Genomic DNA, 18471 nt, shown 5'->3' with positions numbered 1-18471 from the left:
TATCAAAAACATCAAATTGTACATTTAAGCATTTCTCACTACCTACTTCACATTCACTTCCAGTGACAGCAATTAACTCAATAGCTTTATTTACTTCATTATTATCACTCTGGAACTGAAACTCAACTTCTATTTCCTCTTCATTCTCATTCAAAACATTTTGATCCATTGTCTGTTCATAACTCTGAGTAATGCCCTCTGCACCTACTAAAGGACCATCATGAGATTCCTTTATTTCCTCCTTAGCTGTATCTGCATCTATAACATTTAACAAAGCTTTGCATGAAACATCTCCATAACTGTTCTCTGCTATGCATCTGTATGTTCCTGCATCGGACATGCTCACCTCGCATATCATAAGACTTTGTTTTCCTCCTTCTTGTTTTATAACAAATCTTGTAGCATCTGGTGTTATGCATTCACTTTCTTTGAACCACTTAATGGTGGGCATTGGCATGCCATCGACAGAGCAATGAAATTCTACATTTGATCCGGCTGGTACATTTAGGTCAGAGATGTGCTCACTAAATTGAGGCGGTTTTTCAGCTACTTCAAAGTTTATCTTAACATCTTCACTATCTTTTAAGTCACTGGCAGTACTTTGATCATCAAAAGCCAAAGGAAGTACATCAAGAGATATGACCATGCTTTTACTGTCAGGTGAAAATTCAGGAATAGTTAGAATTTTCACTTGTTTCTCAAAATCTTTAACTTCACTTTCATCCAACTCAACTTCCAGAAGAATTTCCTGAGGAGAAGGAGACCTTGATGTTGTATATTGCTCCATATCAAACTCCATTACATGCTGATGAGTTACAGGTGGTGGTAAAGCACATGATTTACCATCAAGAGGAAAAATGTCTACCTGAGTAAAACTTTTGGCTTCTCCTATAGGATTCACAGCAATACAACTATATGTTCCACCTTCATTAACTTGTATGTTGTGAACTTCTAATATATGTATATTACCTTCTTCTCTTATTTTGATTCTGTCTTCTTTTTCAAGTACCAATGAATTTCTATACCATTTTACAACTGGTGCAGGACAACCTGCAACTTCTACAGCAAAGCTCAAAACATTATTTTCAAAAACCCGTTTCTTAAGAATCGGTCTAATAAATGCCGGAGGCTTTAACACCTCTTTGTTTAACTCCTCCTTGCCTTCTTTTCTTTTGTTTCTGGAATCAGTTAAGCCTATTTGTGAAGGGCCAGCAATATTAGAAGGTGCCTGACATTCTATTTCACCAGAGTCCAGTATTTGTGGGACAGGTGTAAAGTAATGGTCAGGGGAAGTTGCGGGTGTAAGAAATGATTCACTTAAAGGAGAGTAAAAACGCTCAGCAGAAGAGGGTGGAGTATAAAAGTGTTCAATATCGATTGCTTCATCACTGAAAATACTAGCAGCCTCAATTGACATCTCTGATTCTGGAGAAAACGGTCGAGCAGACTGATTCTTATAAAATTCATAAACTGTATCAAAGGTTACATCTTCAACCTCTAGTGAGGTTATGTGTCCCATTGGAAAGTCTTTTTTACTTTTTATATCTTTTGGTAGTACAGAAGCAGACTTTGCACTGATTTGGGAGTGTGGTAAAGTAGATTGTGCAACATCATTAGTATGTTCTGAAGCCAAATTTTCAGAAGTATCAACACTTTCCTTCAAATAATCATATATTTGCTGTCCATCTTGTTCACATTCAGTGCTTTCCTTGCTCACAATTGACATTAAATAATCATTACTCATTAGATCTTCACCCTCAAAAATGCCAAGGTATGAAATATCTTCAATTTCATTCAAATTTTGTACATCATCGTTTTTATGTAACTCATTCAAATTTAACCGGAATTTGTTGTCTTCTGAGGGTTCAGTTTTTTCAAAATTCTCATTTTTTGTTTTGTTAGCTTTTTCTGAATCAATTGACTTTGCCTCTAATGGCTTTGACTCAGAAGATGTTACTGGAGTTTTAACCATAGAACGCCGTCTAGGAGGGGGGGTTGGTAATTCCTTCTTAACACTAATAATTACTGACTCATTTTTTAACTGTCGTTGGTCAGTGCTGATGCTTTCAACCAAAGAACTCTTTCTGGAAATTGATTTATTGTCAATGCCAGGAACAGATTTTTGTCTCACAAATGAATGCCTTCTCTGTGGCACTACTGGTAATGTCTTCTTCATGTCTGCTGTCTCTCTACTGTTTATGTCCTGTTCCACAGTCTTAACTTCTACTGGTTTGTCTTCAGTCTCGATAGTAGATCTACTTTTAATAAAGGAGTGTCGTCTTTTAGGTACCATAGGCAATTCTTTTTTTGGGCCATCACTAATTAGATTTTTAGGTACTGAATCCAAACATTGTTCTGTAGAATTCTCTTTTACAGCATCAAGCTTAATTTCAATTGTTTCATTGCTTTTAAACTGTAACACTGCAGATACTGACTCCTGGAGAACATTTTTGAATTCTGTATTTTCTGCAGTAATAATTGAAAGTGGTAAACCTTGCTCTTCACTTATTTGTGGAATAGCATCTCTTTTCACCTCTTCCTCTTCCTCTTTAGAACTTTGGAAGCTTTGGATTTTTTCCTTTAAGTGTATTTTATTATCTTGAATGTTAATTTTCTCATTAATTATCTCATCAATGCCCTCTATGAGATTATCATTGTCTTGGGTATCATGTGCAATTAATGTTGAAATTCTTTCTGTTTCTTTAGTACTAACACTGGAAACATGAGTTAGTGCTTCATTATTTAAGAAGGTTTTGTCCTCTTTCTCTAATTCTGTGATGCTTTGGTGCCATGTTACTTGTGGTTCAGAATCCTCTGATATGATACATTCAAGAATAGGACATACCTCTTCTTTGAGATCTACTTCATTTTCTTGAGTTATTTCTTTTGTTTCATTGGATACATCAAAACCAAAGGTGAATTTATGCTTAATTTTTTGTTTATTTGTAGTCTTTTTCAGCTCAATTTCAACTGTCTGGAAACGTTTTTCTAATTCTTCTTCATAATCAGGAACTGGAGTTGGCGCAGTAACTTTAATTTCTACAGGCAATGATAATGATATGTCTGATTTGGAGGGCAGATCATAGCTAACTTGTGGGATCTGAAGAGTAAATCTGTTGACACCATCAGTAGCAGACTTTTCTTCAGCATTAGCAAAAAGTGACACAAGTTCCTCTTCCTCACCTTGAGTGAAATGTTCAGATATAAGCATCTCACATTTCACTAAGGTATTACTTTGGTCTTGATTTTCTATACTTTTAACCTTAAGCTTGCCCACTGTTGTGTCAGTTCCATACTGGTTAAATATCACACATGTTATAGAACCAGTATGTTGTGGAAGAGCAGTAGAGAATGTTAAAGTGGATTTTGTTTCTGTAGTAACTATGAAAAAATCTTTATTACGGGGTATTGATTTGTCATTATTGTACCATGAAACAGTTGGCTGGGGAAACCCTTGGAAATTACACGTAAATGTGCAAGAATTACCTTCGAATACCTCCTGAGATTCAATGTCATGAGTAAACATAGGTGGGCATGGATCTATCTTATTTTTAACAGATCTTTCAGAAATCTCAGAATCATCATTAAGGTGCTTTCCACTGTCAGGTTCAATTTCCTTCAAAGCAGTCAGTTCTAATTTCACATATTTTTCCTTGGGCTCATCAAAAGCATCACTGTGTAAGCCTTCTTCAACATTTAATGTATCTGGTATATCCCTGTCTTCATCATCTGGAGGGAAATCTTCTGTCTTTTCATGTTTCCTTTCAGATGAATTTTCTTCAGATTTTATAGTACTTATTTTTTCTTGATCACCAGTTAGTACAGGTTGCTCTTGACTTCTCAATACACTTCGCTCCATAACTTTAAATGAATCTGAAGATTCTAATTTTGTATATTCATTTAGCTTTTTAAGCCCAGTATTGTTGACCACTGATTTGAAACAGAAATCAGAAACCGGTGTTACAATAGAATTCTCTTTTTCTTCTACTTCAGGAGATATTTGGGGAATGGATTCCTCACTGCTAACTACCTGTTGTAGTTTATCTGTAATTGGAGTTGACAAACCAGATTCATAGGAACTCTGTCGTGCTTTAGGTTTACCTGCTTGTTTAATTTCAATGGTATTAGGTAATTCTGGTTTATAACTTTCATCAGTTAAATGTATATCTAATTTTGTATATTCATTTAGTTTTGTAAGCCCAGTATTGTTAACCTCCGGTTTGAAACAGAAATCAGAAACCGGCATTACTATAGAATTCTCTTTTTCATCTATTTCAGGAAATACTTGGAGAATGGATTCCTCACTGCTAACTACCTGTTGCAGTTTATCTGTAATTGAAGTTGACAGACCAGATTCATAGGAACTCTGTCGTGCTTTAGGTTTACCTGCTTGTTTAATTTCAATGATATTAGGTAATTCTGGTTTATAACTTTCATCAGTTAAATGTATATCTAATTTTGTATATTCATTTAGTTTTGTAAGCCCAGTATTGTTAACCTCCGGTTTGAAACAGAAATCAGAAACCGGCATTACTATAGAATTCTCTTTTTCATCTATTTCAGGAAATACTTGGAGAATGGATTCCTCACTGCTAACTACCTGTTGCAGTTTATCTGTAATTGAAGTTGACAAACCAGATTCATAGGAACTCTGTAGTGCTATAGGTTTACCTGCCTGTTTATTTTCAATGATATTAGGTAATTCTGGTTCATAACTTTCATCAGTTAAAAGTTTATCACCATGGGTATCCTTCTCTATAAGTAATGAATCCATCTGCGTATAATATTCTTCAACTTTTTCATCAATATTCCTAAACATTTCATGGAATGATTTTTGTTCATTTTGATGAGACAATTCTTTGTGGTCTTGATCCATTTTGTCATGTCCAATATCTGTACTGGAGTCTAATATTTCTTCTTTGAATGTTGGTTCATGTCCTGGCGTGCGCATTATGGTAGCTTCAGCAGGCTTTTGAAAAATTTTGGATGTCACAGATTTCTTTATTTGAATAGCTTCTGGTATTATTAGAGCTGTAACTGGTTTGTACATGGTTACATCCTCTTTAGAAACAGCTCTCATTGTCAGCGGTTTGGTATCTTTTTGGAAAATTTCCAAATTACTTTCAACAATAGAAAATGTATTCCCTTCACTAACTACAGTTTCTTTTTTATGGGATGAGTTGTCAATACGTTCATGGACGTTTTCATGTTCATGTAGACACAGTTTTTCTTCTTTTATATACTGTTTGGTGATATATTCCGGTCTATTTTTGGATAATGGCTGCAAAATTCTAGATTTAACAGGTTTATAGATTTCAATGGGTTCAGGTGCTTCTAATGTACTCTCTTGCATTTGTTCATGGAGATCGCCAATGACAGTTATTGCCTTTCTGGAATCAATTTCTGCTACATGTTTTTGTTTGTCTTTAACACTTTCTGAAAGCGATTGTACTTTATAAGCATCATCATTGATTTCTTGACTAACGTTCACAGATTTGTGGAGGTTATCAAATGCTTGCCATTTTATATCTGTTTTAGGTTCCAACTGTGGCTTGTACTTTTCATCATATATTTTAGATATAATATGCCCATAGGATTGAGGCTTTTCTGGCAATTTCAATACACCAGAAAACAAACGTTCTATCATGTGTTCATTGGTTTTCTCTTCATAATTTCTCAGGCCTGACTCATGAACACATCTTTGCTGGTGTTTCAGAATGGTCTCAGATCTCTCCTTATGTTCTTCTTTTACCATTTCTACATAACTTTGATATGTATTACTAGCTTGAAAAGGTAATTGTCGTACTTTGGATCTAACAGGTTCATTCAGTTGAACATTTTCTTCAAGTGATTCTGATTCATTTACTGTTTCTTTCTTCTGTATTGATTCTAACAATGGCTGATGAGAGAAAGAATCTAATGTTGATAGGTCGTTTGGTTCTTCATGTACTTGCAAAGACAGACAGGTAATATTATCCCTAGGTATTTCATCAAAAGTGTCTTCTGAGATAACATGTGTCTTCTGTGACTGAAAGAATGCAACTTCATTCTGGCTGAATTTCTGTGTTGTTCTATGTATATAACTAATTTCTGAACGATCCTCGAGTACTTTAGAGACAATTGGTTCATTCATTTGTATAGGTTCTGTCATTTCCAATATGCTGTCAATTTTTTCTGCTGCCTCATTTTTAATGATGGCTAAATCATTATCGGGGTTAAATACCAAACCTGCAGGTTTTGATTGTTCTTGTTCTGGATTGTTCTTGTCCACATATGATTTCTGCTGATCATTCTCAATGAGAATGTCACCAAAGGTGCATCTACTGACAGTGTTAATGCTCTCATTATGAATCAGCCTAGCTTCATCTTCAGCACTTTTAAGAATAGATGAATCAGTAATGCCAACTTCCACTATTTTTTGGAGCTCATTAGTTCGAACTGGCTCCTTTATTTGTGGAATAGAAAAGGGTAGCTTGTCGAGTCCAAATACTTTTTTAGACCCTCGAGGTACATCTAAAAATGAGCTTAATCTATAGCTCTCCTTTTCAATCTTGAAACTTGTGTCACTCTGTAAAGACTCAATGTCTATATCAGAGTACACTTCCGAAGAGCAGACAGAACTTCTGCTTCCTCGTGCGCGTTTAAGCTCCCGCAACTTTTGTAGTTTTGCTTGTATTTCTTTATCTAACAATTGATTACTTTCCAATTTTTTCTTCTCATGCCGTTTGCTCTTAGCGTCACCTGAAATAATGTTTTCAAAGCTTATTGTTTTGACAAAACCTTTTTTAGGATACTGGTTTTGCATTATTTGAGTTCCCCGACGTTTATTATAGGGTGATCCAACACACTTAAGGACAACTTTTAATTTAATTTCTCTCCTTTTCTGAACTAATGAATCAATACTTTCATGTGTTTTCTCAGAAAACCTCACAAACTCTAAATATTTGGGATTCTGCTCTTCTTTCAGTGCTACCAGTAGTGATGCGGTACTCTCAGCTGAGCCCTCACTGTTAATAGCATCTATACGATAGCTTCCAGAATCTCGGTCTTCTACATTTTTAATTAACAAACTGCAGAAATGAATGTGCATGTCACTTTCCATGGTAATCACCCTGCGTTTGTCTTTCCCAATTCGCCTATTATTATGAAACCATAAAACCTTTGGAATGGGGCAGGCCACCAATTTACATCGGAAAACAGCAGGCTGTCCTTCTAACACTGTTCGAAAAGCCAACTTTTGTGTGAAGGAAGGCTTAATAAACTCTGACCAAGAACCAATTGAAGATGTCCGACTTGCACATCTATTAGAAGAGATAAGTCCATGATCCAAGTAGTCTTCTGTATCCGAAAAGGCTCCTCTTATGTCTCTTCGCTTTTCATTCTCCTTTATCTCACTGAAGAAAATTTCTATGAAAAAATAAAATCTCTATTTTAAAAAAAGCTCACCGTCTCAAATACTGAATTTAAATAGTATATAAACTATAATGTTTGCTTTTATTTAAATATTTATAGATTCATGCTACATAAACTACAAATCCAGAAAAATATTCACTCACCATATTTGTTCGAATAAACGCAACACATTCTGATGTGAAAATCGTTCGCTGTTTGTTCTTTCTTCAAACTGTAGAAATTTCTTCTTTAGCAGACAGGCAAATGTCCAAAAATTTTAAGTGATCTTTTTCTGTGTGTGTGCACAGCTGTCCGAAAGTTTTAGTGACTTCAAAATGTATCATTAAATTCTTACCTGACTTGCAGACAGCAGAATAAACGCCCTTTCTGATCCTTTTGAACGTGAGTAAAATAATTTTGGAATAGAATAAGAAATTGTATCTATCCTTACTATATCTAAATTTAAATGAGAAGGCGTTTATTCGAACTAATACAGCCACATACTTGTTAAGTAGATAAAAAGCAAGCAACAATGATAATGTACAGTACTTGATGCCATCTGCAAGCCATGTAAGGTCTTTAAATGCATTATTTAAAAAAAATCATCTTGATGATGATGATGATATTGCAATTTTAGAATCTTCGAAGTTTTTAATAAATCTTTTTCATGCAGTGACGAAAAGCTGTAAAAAAGTCTTAAAAGGAAAGTATACTAAGATTGCTATAAAAATGCTTGAAAGCACTTTCATGCACAGTTCAAAATCATAAAAAGTATTGATAATCATAACATAAGTAAATTCATTTATTGATAAAGTATTCACATTAAATGATACAAATCAGAACATTACCTTGTCTTGATTGAAGTTTCTATTGACTTCGTTTTGGCATTCATACTACTAAACATTAAAACTTACAAGAATAAAATATTTCACATACCTTTCACTTCAAGTTCAATCTGCTGCTCTATTTTCTCCTGTAGAACCTTTTCCAGTGCTATAAAGGAAAAAACAATATCAAATTTGTAGCCTCCTAATGTTTGCAATTTTTTTTACACAATAAGACATTGGCTATTATGCATTTTAGACAAAGAATGAGCAAGTATTGATAAAAAGTAGATTATGATTCAGAATAGAATAATAATTTAAATTTTGTAAATATGTTTATTTTGAACTTTTAATTTAAAACACTGAAAGTCACCTCTAAGTATGTAATCTCTACACCTGTGATGAGGTGTCCATGAAATGAAGGACGCTCCCCCTACCACTTGATTAACAATCTCGCACCTGTGCCACTGCTCTGAGTAGTAGTGCAAGTGCATAGGCTCTGTTTCCAGTTCCAGAGCAGCACCTGTTAATGTACCGCTACCCAGATGAGTATCAGCGCATGCGCAGTCACTGCTCCAGTAGCAGAAGCAGAGCCTCTGTGCTTGTAATGCTACTCGATGCAGCAGTGCATGAGTGAAATTGTCAAGGCTAGCCAAGATGCCAGGCCCTGTCAATGAAGTAGCAGGGGAGCATCCTCAGCTTCAGAGACACCCGATCGCAGGTGTAGAACTATGTTTGATGAGAAAACTGACATCAAATATTTAGTGATGACCAAAGAAAAAATATGTCTCAAACGTATTTTACTTAAGATAATATATCACTCAAAAAGATTTAAATCACAGTTCTGCAGCATACAAAGACATTTGCCCATTCTTGTCTAAGACAGATAATGATAACAACTACATTGACATAAAATGCACATGCTAAAACATTTCAAAAAATGTGAGATGTGATTTGAATGCATGAGTTCTGAACAGATCATGTGAATGGATATGTGAACATGCCTTTACATGCCTAAGATTTATTTGGAAATGATGACTCTAATGCCAAATATATTTTGTAAATTTTTGTTCATTGCATACACCGATATGCAAGAATTCATATTTGGAAGGAACATGCAGTCGCCAACCTGTAACTCTCAGATGAGTGTTGCATTCGGCTTGTCCTGCAGCATTAACTATTTTGCAGGTATAGATACCACTCTGCTTTGGAAGAACTTTCAGCAGCTTTAGGCTGCAAAGTGAACCATCATTTCTTAACAGACATGTTGCAGACTCATCAACCAGAAGCTTGTTGAAGAGCCAGATAACACAAGGAGCAGGTATGCCCTTTATGACGCAAAAGAGGGAGATGTCGGCATCTTCCTTTACAAAAGTTTTAGGGGGCATTTGTTCAAGAAATGTTGGCACTACAGCACAAGAGTCTATTATTTCTTCATAAGGTATGACGTCCGGAAAGTATTCTTTGCTTCTTTGTCTTTCAGGGCCTTGCGGTCTTTGTGAAGGAGTAATAGAAATGCTTGAGGTTTTCAGAGTGGTTTCCGGTTTTGCTTCGTAAGTACTCTTAATCTGAATTTCTTTGTGTGATTTAAAACTTTTTTTATCTGATTCAAAGCTTATTTGTGCTACTGCCTTGGTGGTGGTTTCTTGTGCTAGGTAAGAATAAATTTTAAAAAAATGTTAATTGAGATGCTTTTGGAATACAGCGAATAAAGGTACTACAAATTAGATCCAATTAGATAATTTTGTTGGTTGTTAGTAATGTAAATATTATAATTTATTTACTGATGGTTCCGCTTATTTAGTAGTTTTGTTTAGTGTAGTAGTAATGTTAACTATAAAACCTATTGACATGATCCTACATAAATTATACTTGTGCAGCATCTCATTTTGCACATCATTATGTAATTGCTATAAAAATTCTGAATGCTACAAAAATAGCAATAAGTAAATATCTTTAACGTTATAAAACGCAACAAACACATGTCAACTATATTAAGCTTGCAATAATTTATAGTAATATAATATATTTATTAAAACAAAACCCTAATAGTTAACATGCAAATATGGGCATAGATATATACAGGTTAGATTTTGCCATTTTTGTCTAATTTCTTATGTTACTTTTAGTTTTTTATTTGTATGTTAACTTGCTCTACAGCACTGATAGTTTATAGTTTATTTGTTATTTCATCAAATCTATTAAATAGCTAAAGAACCATCATGTATTATTTTCAAATAATGAAGAATTAATATAGCATCAAGATTAATTAAAATTAATAGGCACCTTCTACAGTTAGTACTGCAGTGCTTGTCTCTTCTCCAAAATGATTATGTAATGTGCAACTGTATGTGCCTTGATCTGTCAGTTGAACGTTCTCTATGGTAAGCAACATGACATTTCCATTTTGGGATATTTTTACTCTTGTTGTGTCTTCTATTGTTTGGCCTTCATGCTTCCAAGTAACTTCTAGGTTGCCATCTTGTACAGCACAGATAAACTGGGCTACTTCTCCACATTTCACAGTCATATCATGGAGTTGAAGGAGTATCTTTGGTGTGTGACTGCTAGTGTCCTCAATGCCAGCCTTGGTGACCTCTTCTGAACTGCTTTGATTTATGGTTTCTTTATACTCTGCCTTTATTGTCTTCACAGAGGATGCAGTTATGGAAGAACTTTCAGAAACACTTTCAAAAACCTGTACACCATCTTCAGTAGGAAGCCCTTGTACTGATTTAAATTCTTTTAAGTATACTGTGGCTTCTGACACTGACTGTGTGCTGACAGATTCTGCCATGCTTTTCGTAGAACTTGTAAAGCTTTGACTAACTACGGATTGCACTGTGTAATCAAGTGAAAAAAAAATTATTAACTAAATTGTCCAATATTCCTTATGATAAGAACAAATATGTCGACCAAGAAGACTCAAACATGACTTGAGAATAACGCATGCCAATTGCATGCTCTGTACAAAAATTGACAAAGGATGAAGTACTGGAATTTCATGCTGACATAGAAGGTGGCATCTTCTTTCGTTGTCGCTTTCCAAATTTTTGAGTAAGATTGTTCTTTTAAGATCCAAAGTAAGAGTGACACCCATTTTACTACTGGATTAAAATAAATTTTAAATAACTGCAGTTGTTAGATAATTTAGCTATGGTTGGTTCAACTGATCATTTCAAATTGAAATGATTTTTCATGTCAACGTATATGGTGGACCAATGGTTTAGAAATTGTGATGGTCAATGTAAGAAAGTGAGTTTGCGTGATGTTAGCTATGCATTTGCATAATAGTGAACGTGTATTCCAGTTTAAGAAGTGGATACTGTAAGAAAGGTGGAAACTATTAGTAAGAGTGCAAATGTGTCATAAATCAACTCCGTGGGATAGTAGGGCTTTACCTTCAGTCACTGTTAGGGTGGCTGCACAGGAGACTTCACCAGCACTATTTCTTGCTTTGCAAGTGTATTCACCAGCATTTTCTAGAAAGGCATCTACTATGATAAGTATAGCTGTGTTTGTGGATACATCAAAATGAAAGACTATGTTTTTGGAAGGTAGGACCTTATTTTGGTTGTGAAACCAATGAATTTCTGGTTTTGGAAAGCCAGAAACTCTTGCCACAAAACGCACGGTTTCCCCACTGTTTACAATATAGCTCAAAATAGGCTGGATGAAGATGGGACTATGAGCAACCAGCTCCCTCTTAAATGACTCAGAAGAAGTAATCTGCCCTTGGGGAGTTGATGCAAAATCTGTAGCAAGGTTTTGCCCTGAAAAGAAGCATGTTGAAACACTTAGCCTGTAAATATATAAAATGTCCTCAAATTCTATAAATTGGCAGGCTTAGGCTAGTTTCATGCTGCCGGCAGGAGTTCTGGCAGGCTGTTCTGGCAGGAAACAGCCTGCCGAATCTCTCTCTATCCAGCATTGCCAAATGGTACCGAAATGCCTGCTGGTCCCATTAACTATAATGGGGTCTGGCTGAGAACCGGCTGCTACCTGGCAAATATGCTGGGATTCGACTGGACAAATATCACTGCGGCTTTTGTCCAGTTGATTTGAAGCATTGTTTGTCAAACCTACTGGCTGGAACACCCAGCCGCAGGTCTGAAAGAAGCCTTAGAAACACAGCCCAAATATTGTAACTGAATACATTTTATCATATATTATTAAATGACAACTATTGTAAAGGTGCTGCTGTACTAGCGTTGCCACTGATTAAAAAACATAGTAGGCATACAGAGATTAGGGCTAAGTTTCTGAGAATGACTGATAGACTGACGATGACGAATTTAGCCTATCTTCCATGTGCCAGATCGACCAGTTTGTCTGGATTGTCAATTGTTATTTATATGATGGAAATAGAACTACCTCAATACCCTGATTACCACGTGTGCCATGGTAGTTAATTATTTTAAAAAATTAAATGTTATTGTAACTCAAATAATATCCATTTTGTGTGATCTTACTATAAATGCTGTGTTGTATTTTTCTGCCATTTCATGTCGTCAGTGTATTGTTTTATTGCATGTGCAAAATGTTTGGATATTTTTGTGACATAGAAAGACTGCACCTTTGGAGTATACAGTGATCAACGAGGCGGAAAAAACAGACAGACAGAAGATGGAAATATGACAAGGAGAAAGGACAGTTTCTTTTACCATATTCAGGACAAGAATATGTATGTCACAGTAACATTTAAAATGATTGTATTAGTGAATTTAATTGATGACAAAGACTATGTTAGCACTAATGTTAAATGGTCAATCTATAGATATTACGCAGTAGAGACTTTAGATGACGTACCTTCAAGCCTCAGATTTGCAGTGCATGAGACTTGTCCAAGAGCATTGCTTGCAGCAAAAGAATAGGTGCCTTCATCTTCAGAATAAGCTTCTGCTATTTCAAGTTGATAGGTGTTTTCAAATTGAGTCATTTTAAAAAAGCGAGATGGCTTGATCTCCTTGTCTTTGCTGAACCAGGAAACTTTAAGGTCTGTACGAATAATAATAATAACATTGAAAAATCATATTTTAAAGGTATACTATGATGCATATAGTGAAAATCCAACATAAATATGCCATGAATATCTGATAGATGTCAGTTCCTATTCTGTGACCCACAAGTATATGGAGAATGAAAAGGGGGGTCTTCAAACCCACGACCCACAGCCATGCATATGCACAGCTCTCCTACATTCACTTCTATGGTATACTGGCTGCTTGTTTTGATAATTCCCAAAGAAGGTGACCTGCTCACCAGACATACTCATTCTTCACATACTGTAAGTGCCGGTCCCAGGGACCGGACTGTGGATATTTTATAAATGCATGTGATGGTAATACCCTATTATAATTAGCTCAATTATGTGTATTTCCAGGTTCAGCTTATGAAATTAGTGTTTGCATAATTAAAAGTTATGGAAGTTTCCAATATACTTTCTGCATTAATACCTCAGTGGATAAAAAATTTTTGTAACGAGACAACTGTGAAAACTGCACTGTGACTGTAATGAGCCGTCCGCCTATGCATCCATCACATGACCAGGACAGATTTGTATCCACTGAAAGTAAACAGTGATGGATCCTAATAAATTACAGCAAACAGAGAACTACGAGATCTTGATACAGAATAAGCATGAACTAATCAATTCCACCAGTTTGGAATTTGTCCCAAATTTTCCAACGAATCCAAATGTTTTGTCATTTGTTTCAAAAGAGACAAAGAGACTAATATGTTACTTTTTCTGCAATATATATGCATTGTCTGGAGGGTACTCTTTCTCATTATGAAGAGCACCTACAGTAGTATGGGTACGGAGTATTGTAGGCCAGTACTCTCTTTCTTTTCCTCTCTCTCTCAGTCCTAGGTCCTAGAGTATTTAAAAAAAAAAAAATGTCCTAGGTTGCCAGAGAGTGTTATATACCAACTTTCAGGGCAATTGGAGCATACGTATATGATTCGGGTAGAACTGATTTGTACCCCAAACTTTAAAAAAAAATTGTTGAATCAGACCTGTAGCAAATCTCTAATACAGAAAGAATGTAATATTGTATGGCTTTCAAATAAGTTTAAATGTATCAAAGTACTGGTTGATCATTGTACTAACCTGAGCCAGAGACACGGCATCGGAAGATTGCAGACTGTCCTTCTGCAGTGATGACATCATGGAGAGGTGAGATAATTTCAGGGGGGTACACTGGAGCTTCCCGATCGGGTGACACGACTTCTGGAATTACAAAGTAGACAGACTATTATCAATTTAATATCTAATTAATAACTTCTCAACTTTAGAACTTAACAACATTAGAAAACTAGGTCTGTTCCATGAAATGTGAAGTACTGTATATGCTTTCATAGTCGAAAACAAAAAAAAGAACCAAAGTGATAGAAAGAACCAATTAGAATTACCTTCAACAGTCAGTGTTGCAGACGTGGTGGCCATTCCAGAGTCATTGCTAGCTTCACATGTGTACAATGCTGCATCTTCAGGGAAGGCCTCAATGAGCAATAAGGTGTATTCTTGTGCATCATGAAGAAACTTGCACTTGAAACCTGGGGAAAGCTTTGTTGAGTCTTTAAACCATGCTACAGTGGGCTGTGGTTTGCCAGTCACTACGGTACAGAAGCGGGCAGGTTTTCCAGACTCCACGTGGACAGGCTCAAGTTTCTGTATTATTACAGGAGGTTCTGGAGCTGTTGAAAAATCAACACCAGTGTTAAGAAACATGAGAACCAAACAGATATGTAATATCATACAGAATTCAGTGCACAAAAGAGTCAAGAGCTTTAAGAATATATCAGATTTAAATTCTTGATATGTTGCCACCTACCATTTACATAAAGAGTGATGGAGCTCCTGTTTTTGCCAGCCAAAAAGGTATATTCTCCACTATCGCTCATCCTGGTTTCTGAGATGAACATGCGATGGACACGTCTTTCCACAATGTATTCATATCTCTCTTCAATGTGGAAATTGATATCAATACCATCCTTTAACCATCGAGCATCAACATCATCCTCGTTGACTTCAAATTCAACCACGGCTCTTTGTCTCTCAACAGCCTATAAATAAAAATATGAAATATTAAAAAATATCAACAAAATGTTAAAAATGTTAAAATGTTATCATTTTATCATGTTAAGCATTTTAATATGATTTTAAATGGAAAGTACAATTTCATGTAAGTATTGAAGCTAACACGTGGTTTGTTTCGTAATTACTTATATAAGTGCTATGTTTTTTCTGTATTAAACTATTTTAAATAATTCACATGATATTTTTTACTTGTGTACCGTCTAGGATCATATAATTTTCAGGATAAATACCTGTATCTGTTTGCGAGCAGGTATGATACGGACATCACGGCCTTCTACATGTAAGCTGGCAGTGGACATATTACTACCAGCAACTACAGAGTATTGCCCAGCATCGGACATGCGAACAGATGGGATTACAAGACGATGAACATATCTCTCACTCTGAATTTTAACCCTAAATTGAAAAAGGTAAAAAACAACAAATAAGTATAGATGAAATATTGATGACATCAATCATGCCAACTTTAAAAAACGTTCCTAAGGCTATGTACACATTAATGTCATGACTTCCGTTCCTGAGCCATGACAACTGTGCAAGATTAATTTTCAGATGCTGTACCTTTATTCCCATAAAACATTATCAGAATCACTGATGGAAATCTGAAAAAAAACTAACTTACTATTTTTCACATATAAGCCCTTTTAATATGAACAAAGCCTTATATCTTTTTTAAATTTCTGAGAACAAAAGAATCAAACTTACCTTTCAGTGATTTGGAGTTCTTGACCATCCTTCATCCACTGAACAAGCAAATCAGGTTCAGAGATTTCACACTCAAATGTTGCTCTTTTCTTTTCAAGTACTTTAATTTCTTTGATCTGTTTCCTGAATTCTATGTGGCGAGCTAAAGGATAGCAACACAGTATAATTAATACTCAAAATTCCAAGTATAGCTATATACAGTGTTGGAATTGTATGCCAAGGTTAGGGCAAAAGTAAAACTTTCCAATGTCCTTTTGGAAGATATTTCCTTTTTTTCCATACAAATTTGAGGTAAAAACACATAGAGGCATAAAAAAGAAAAAAAACAATTTCCATATGAGCAAAGAACGTACCTTCAACATACAAGTTAGCTCTAGATACTGCATTTCCAGCAACAAAGCTGTATTCTGCAGCATCACCAAAGTGGACATTTCGGATTGTAAGAGAGTGGGTCTGTTGTTTAGCCTTTATCTGGCAACGGTCTGTAGACTTGATTTCAACACCATTCTTCAGCCATTTATAAGTGATGCCTTCATGGTTTACAGTCACTTCAAAAGTGATGGTGTCTTTCTCTTCAGCATTGATATCTTTTAACATGGAAGTAATCAGGATAGCTGAAAAATATAAAGAAAGAATTGCAATCATAATCAAAATACTCTAAAAACAAATGCTGCTCAGTCTTCTGCTTTTAAGACATGGAATATGTAGTTTTTCAGTGGAAATATATACTGGAATATCTGGACTATCAGGCTTTGGATTTCTGAAACATTATTTAACCACCTCCGGACCGCCTAACGCAGGATCGCGTTCCGGAGGTGGCAGCGCTGCGCACAGTCACGCATATATGCGTCATCTCGCGAGACGCGAGACTTCCTGTGAACGCGCGCACACAGGCGCGCGCGCTCACAGGAACGGAAGGTAAGAGAGTTGATCTCCAGCCTGCCAGCGGCGATCGTTCGCTGGCAGGCTGGAGATGTGTTTTTTTAACCCCTAACAGGTATATTAGACTCTGTTTTGATAACAGCGTCTAATATACCTGCTACCTGGTCCTCTGGTGGTCCCCTTTGTTTGGATCGACCACCAGAGGACACAGGTAGCTCAGTAAAGTAGCACCAAGCACCACTACACTACACTACACCCCCCCGTCACTTATTAACCCCTTATTTGCCCCTGATCACCCCTGATCACCCCATATAGACTCCCTGATCACCCCCCTGTCATTGATTACCCCCCTGTCATTGATCAATCCCCTGTAAAGCTCCATTCAGACGTCCGCATGATTTTTACGGATCCACTGATAGATGGATCGGATCCGCAAAACGCATCCGGACGTCTGAATGAAGCCTTACAGGGGCGTGATCAATGACTGTGGTGATCACCCCATATAGACTCCCTGATCACCCCCCTGTCATTGATTACCCCCCTGTCATTGATTACCCCCCTGTAAAGCTCCATTCAGACGTCCGCATGATTTTTACGGATCCACTGATAGATAGATCGGATCCGCAGAACGCATCCGGACGTCTGAATGAAGCCTTACAGGGGCATGATCAATGACTGTGGTTATCACCCCATATAGACTCCCTGATCACCCCCCTGTCATTGATTACCCCCCTGTAAAGCTCCATTCAGATGTCCGCATGATTTTTACGGATGCACTGATAGATGGATCGGATCCGCAAAACGCATACGGACGTCTGAATGAAGCCTTACAGGGGCATGATCAATGACTGTGGTTATCACCCCATATAGACTCCCTGATCACCCCCCTGTCATTGATTACACCCCTGTCATTGATCAACCCCCTGTAAAGCTCCATTCAGATGTCCGCATGATTTTTACGGATCCACTGATAGATGGATCGGATCCGCAAAACGCATCCGGACGTCTGAATGAAGCCTTACAGGGGCATGATCAATTACTGTGGTTATCACCCCATATAGACTCCCTGATCACCCCCCTGTCATTGATTACCCCCCTGTAAAGCTCCATTCAGATGTCCGCATGATTTTTACGGATGCACTGATAGATGGATCGGATCCGCAAAACGCATACGGACGTCTGAATGAAGCCTTACAGGGGCATGATCAATGACTGTGGTTATCACCCCATATAGACTCCCTGATCACCCCCCTGTCATTGATTACCCCCCTGTAAAGCTCCATTCAGATGTCCGCATGATTTTTACGGATGCACTGATAGATGGATCGGATCCGCAAAACGCATCCGGACGTCTGAATGAAGCCTTACAGGGGCGTGATCAATGACTGTGGTTATCACCCCATATAGACTCCCTGATCACCCCCCTGTCATTGATTACACCCCTGTCATTGATCAACCCCCTGTAAAGCTCCATTCAGATGTCCGCATGATTTTTACGGATCCACTGATAGATGGATCGGATCCGCAAAACGCATCCGGACGTCTGAATGAAGCCTTACAGGGGCA

General features: G+C 36.7%; 1 protein-coding gene across 50 annotated transcripts in view; it reads right to left on the bottom strand.

The window, feature by feature from the left end:
* TTN (titin) overlaps nucleotides 1-18471 on the bottom strand; it is a 268613-nt gene that overhangs the window by 202112 nt on the left and 48030 nt on the right. For 48 of the 50 annotated variants that reach the window (XM_040441698.1, XM_040441725.1, XM_040441731.1 and 45 more), the window contains 9 exons: nucleotides 16377-16637; nucleotides 16024-16165; nucleotides 15549-15714; nucleotides 15053-15284; nucleotides 14631-14915; nucleotides 14329-14448; nucleotides 13026-13214; nucleotides 11618-11989; nucleotides 8329-8385 (listed from right to left, as the gene is read on the bottom strand). In XM_040441698.1, coding sequence (XP_040297632.1) covers nucleotides 8329-8385; nucleotides 11618-11989; nucleotides 13026-13214; nucleotides 14329-14448; nucleotides 14631-14915; nucleotides 15053-15284; nucleotides 15549-15714; nucleotides 16024-16165; nucleotides 16377-16637 — 1824 coding nt within the window. The remainder of the gene's footprint in view (nucleotides 1-8328; nucleotides 8386-11617; nucleotides 11990-13025; nucleotides 13215-14328; nucleotides 14449-14630; nucleotides 14916-15052; nucleotides 15285-15548; nucleotides 15715-16023; nucleotides 16166-16376; nucleotides 16638-18471) is intronic. The other 2 variants (XM_040441721.1, XM_040441750.1) reach the window with 1 other exon arrangement.

The sequence above is a fragment of the Bufo bufo genome, chromosome 7, assembly GCF_905171765.1.
Source record: "Bufo bufo chromosome 7, aBufBuf1.1, whole genome shotgun sequence".
NCBI classification, from domain to species: Eukaryota; Metazoa; Chordata; class Amphibia; order Anura; family Bufonidae; genus Bufo; species Bufo bufo.
Note: the sequence above shows the minus strand (reverse complement) of the source record. Positions and strands in the feature narration are given on the sequence as shown.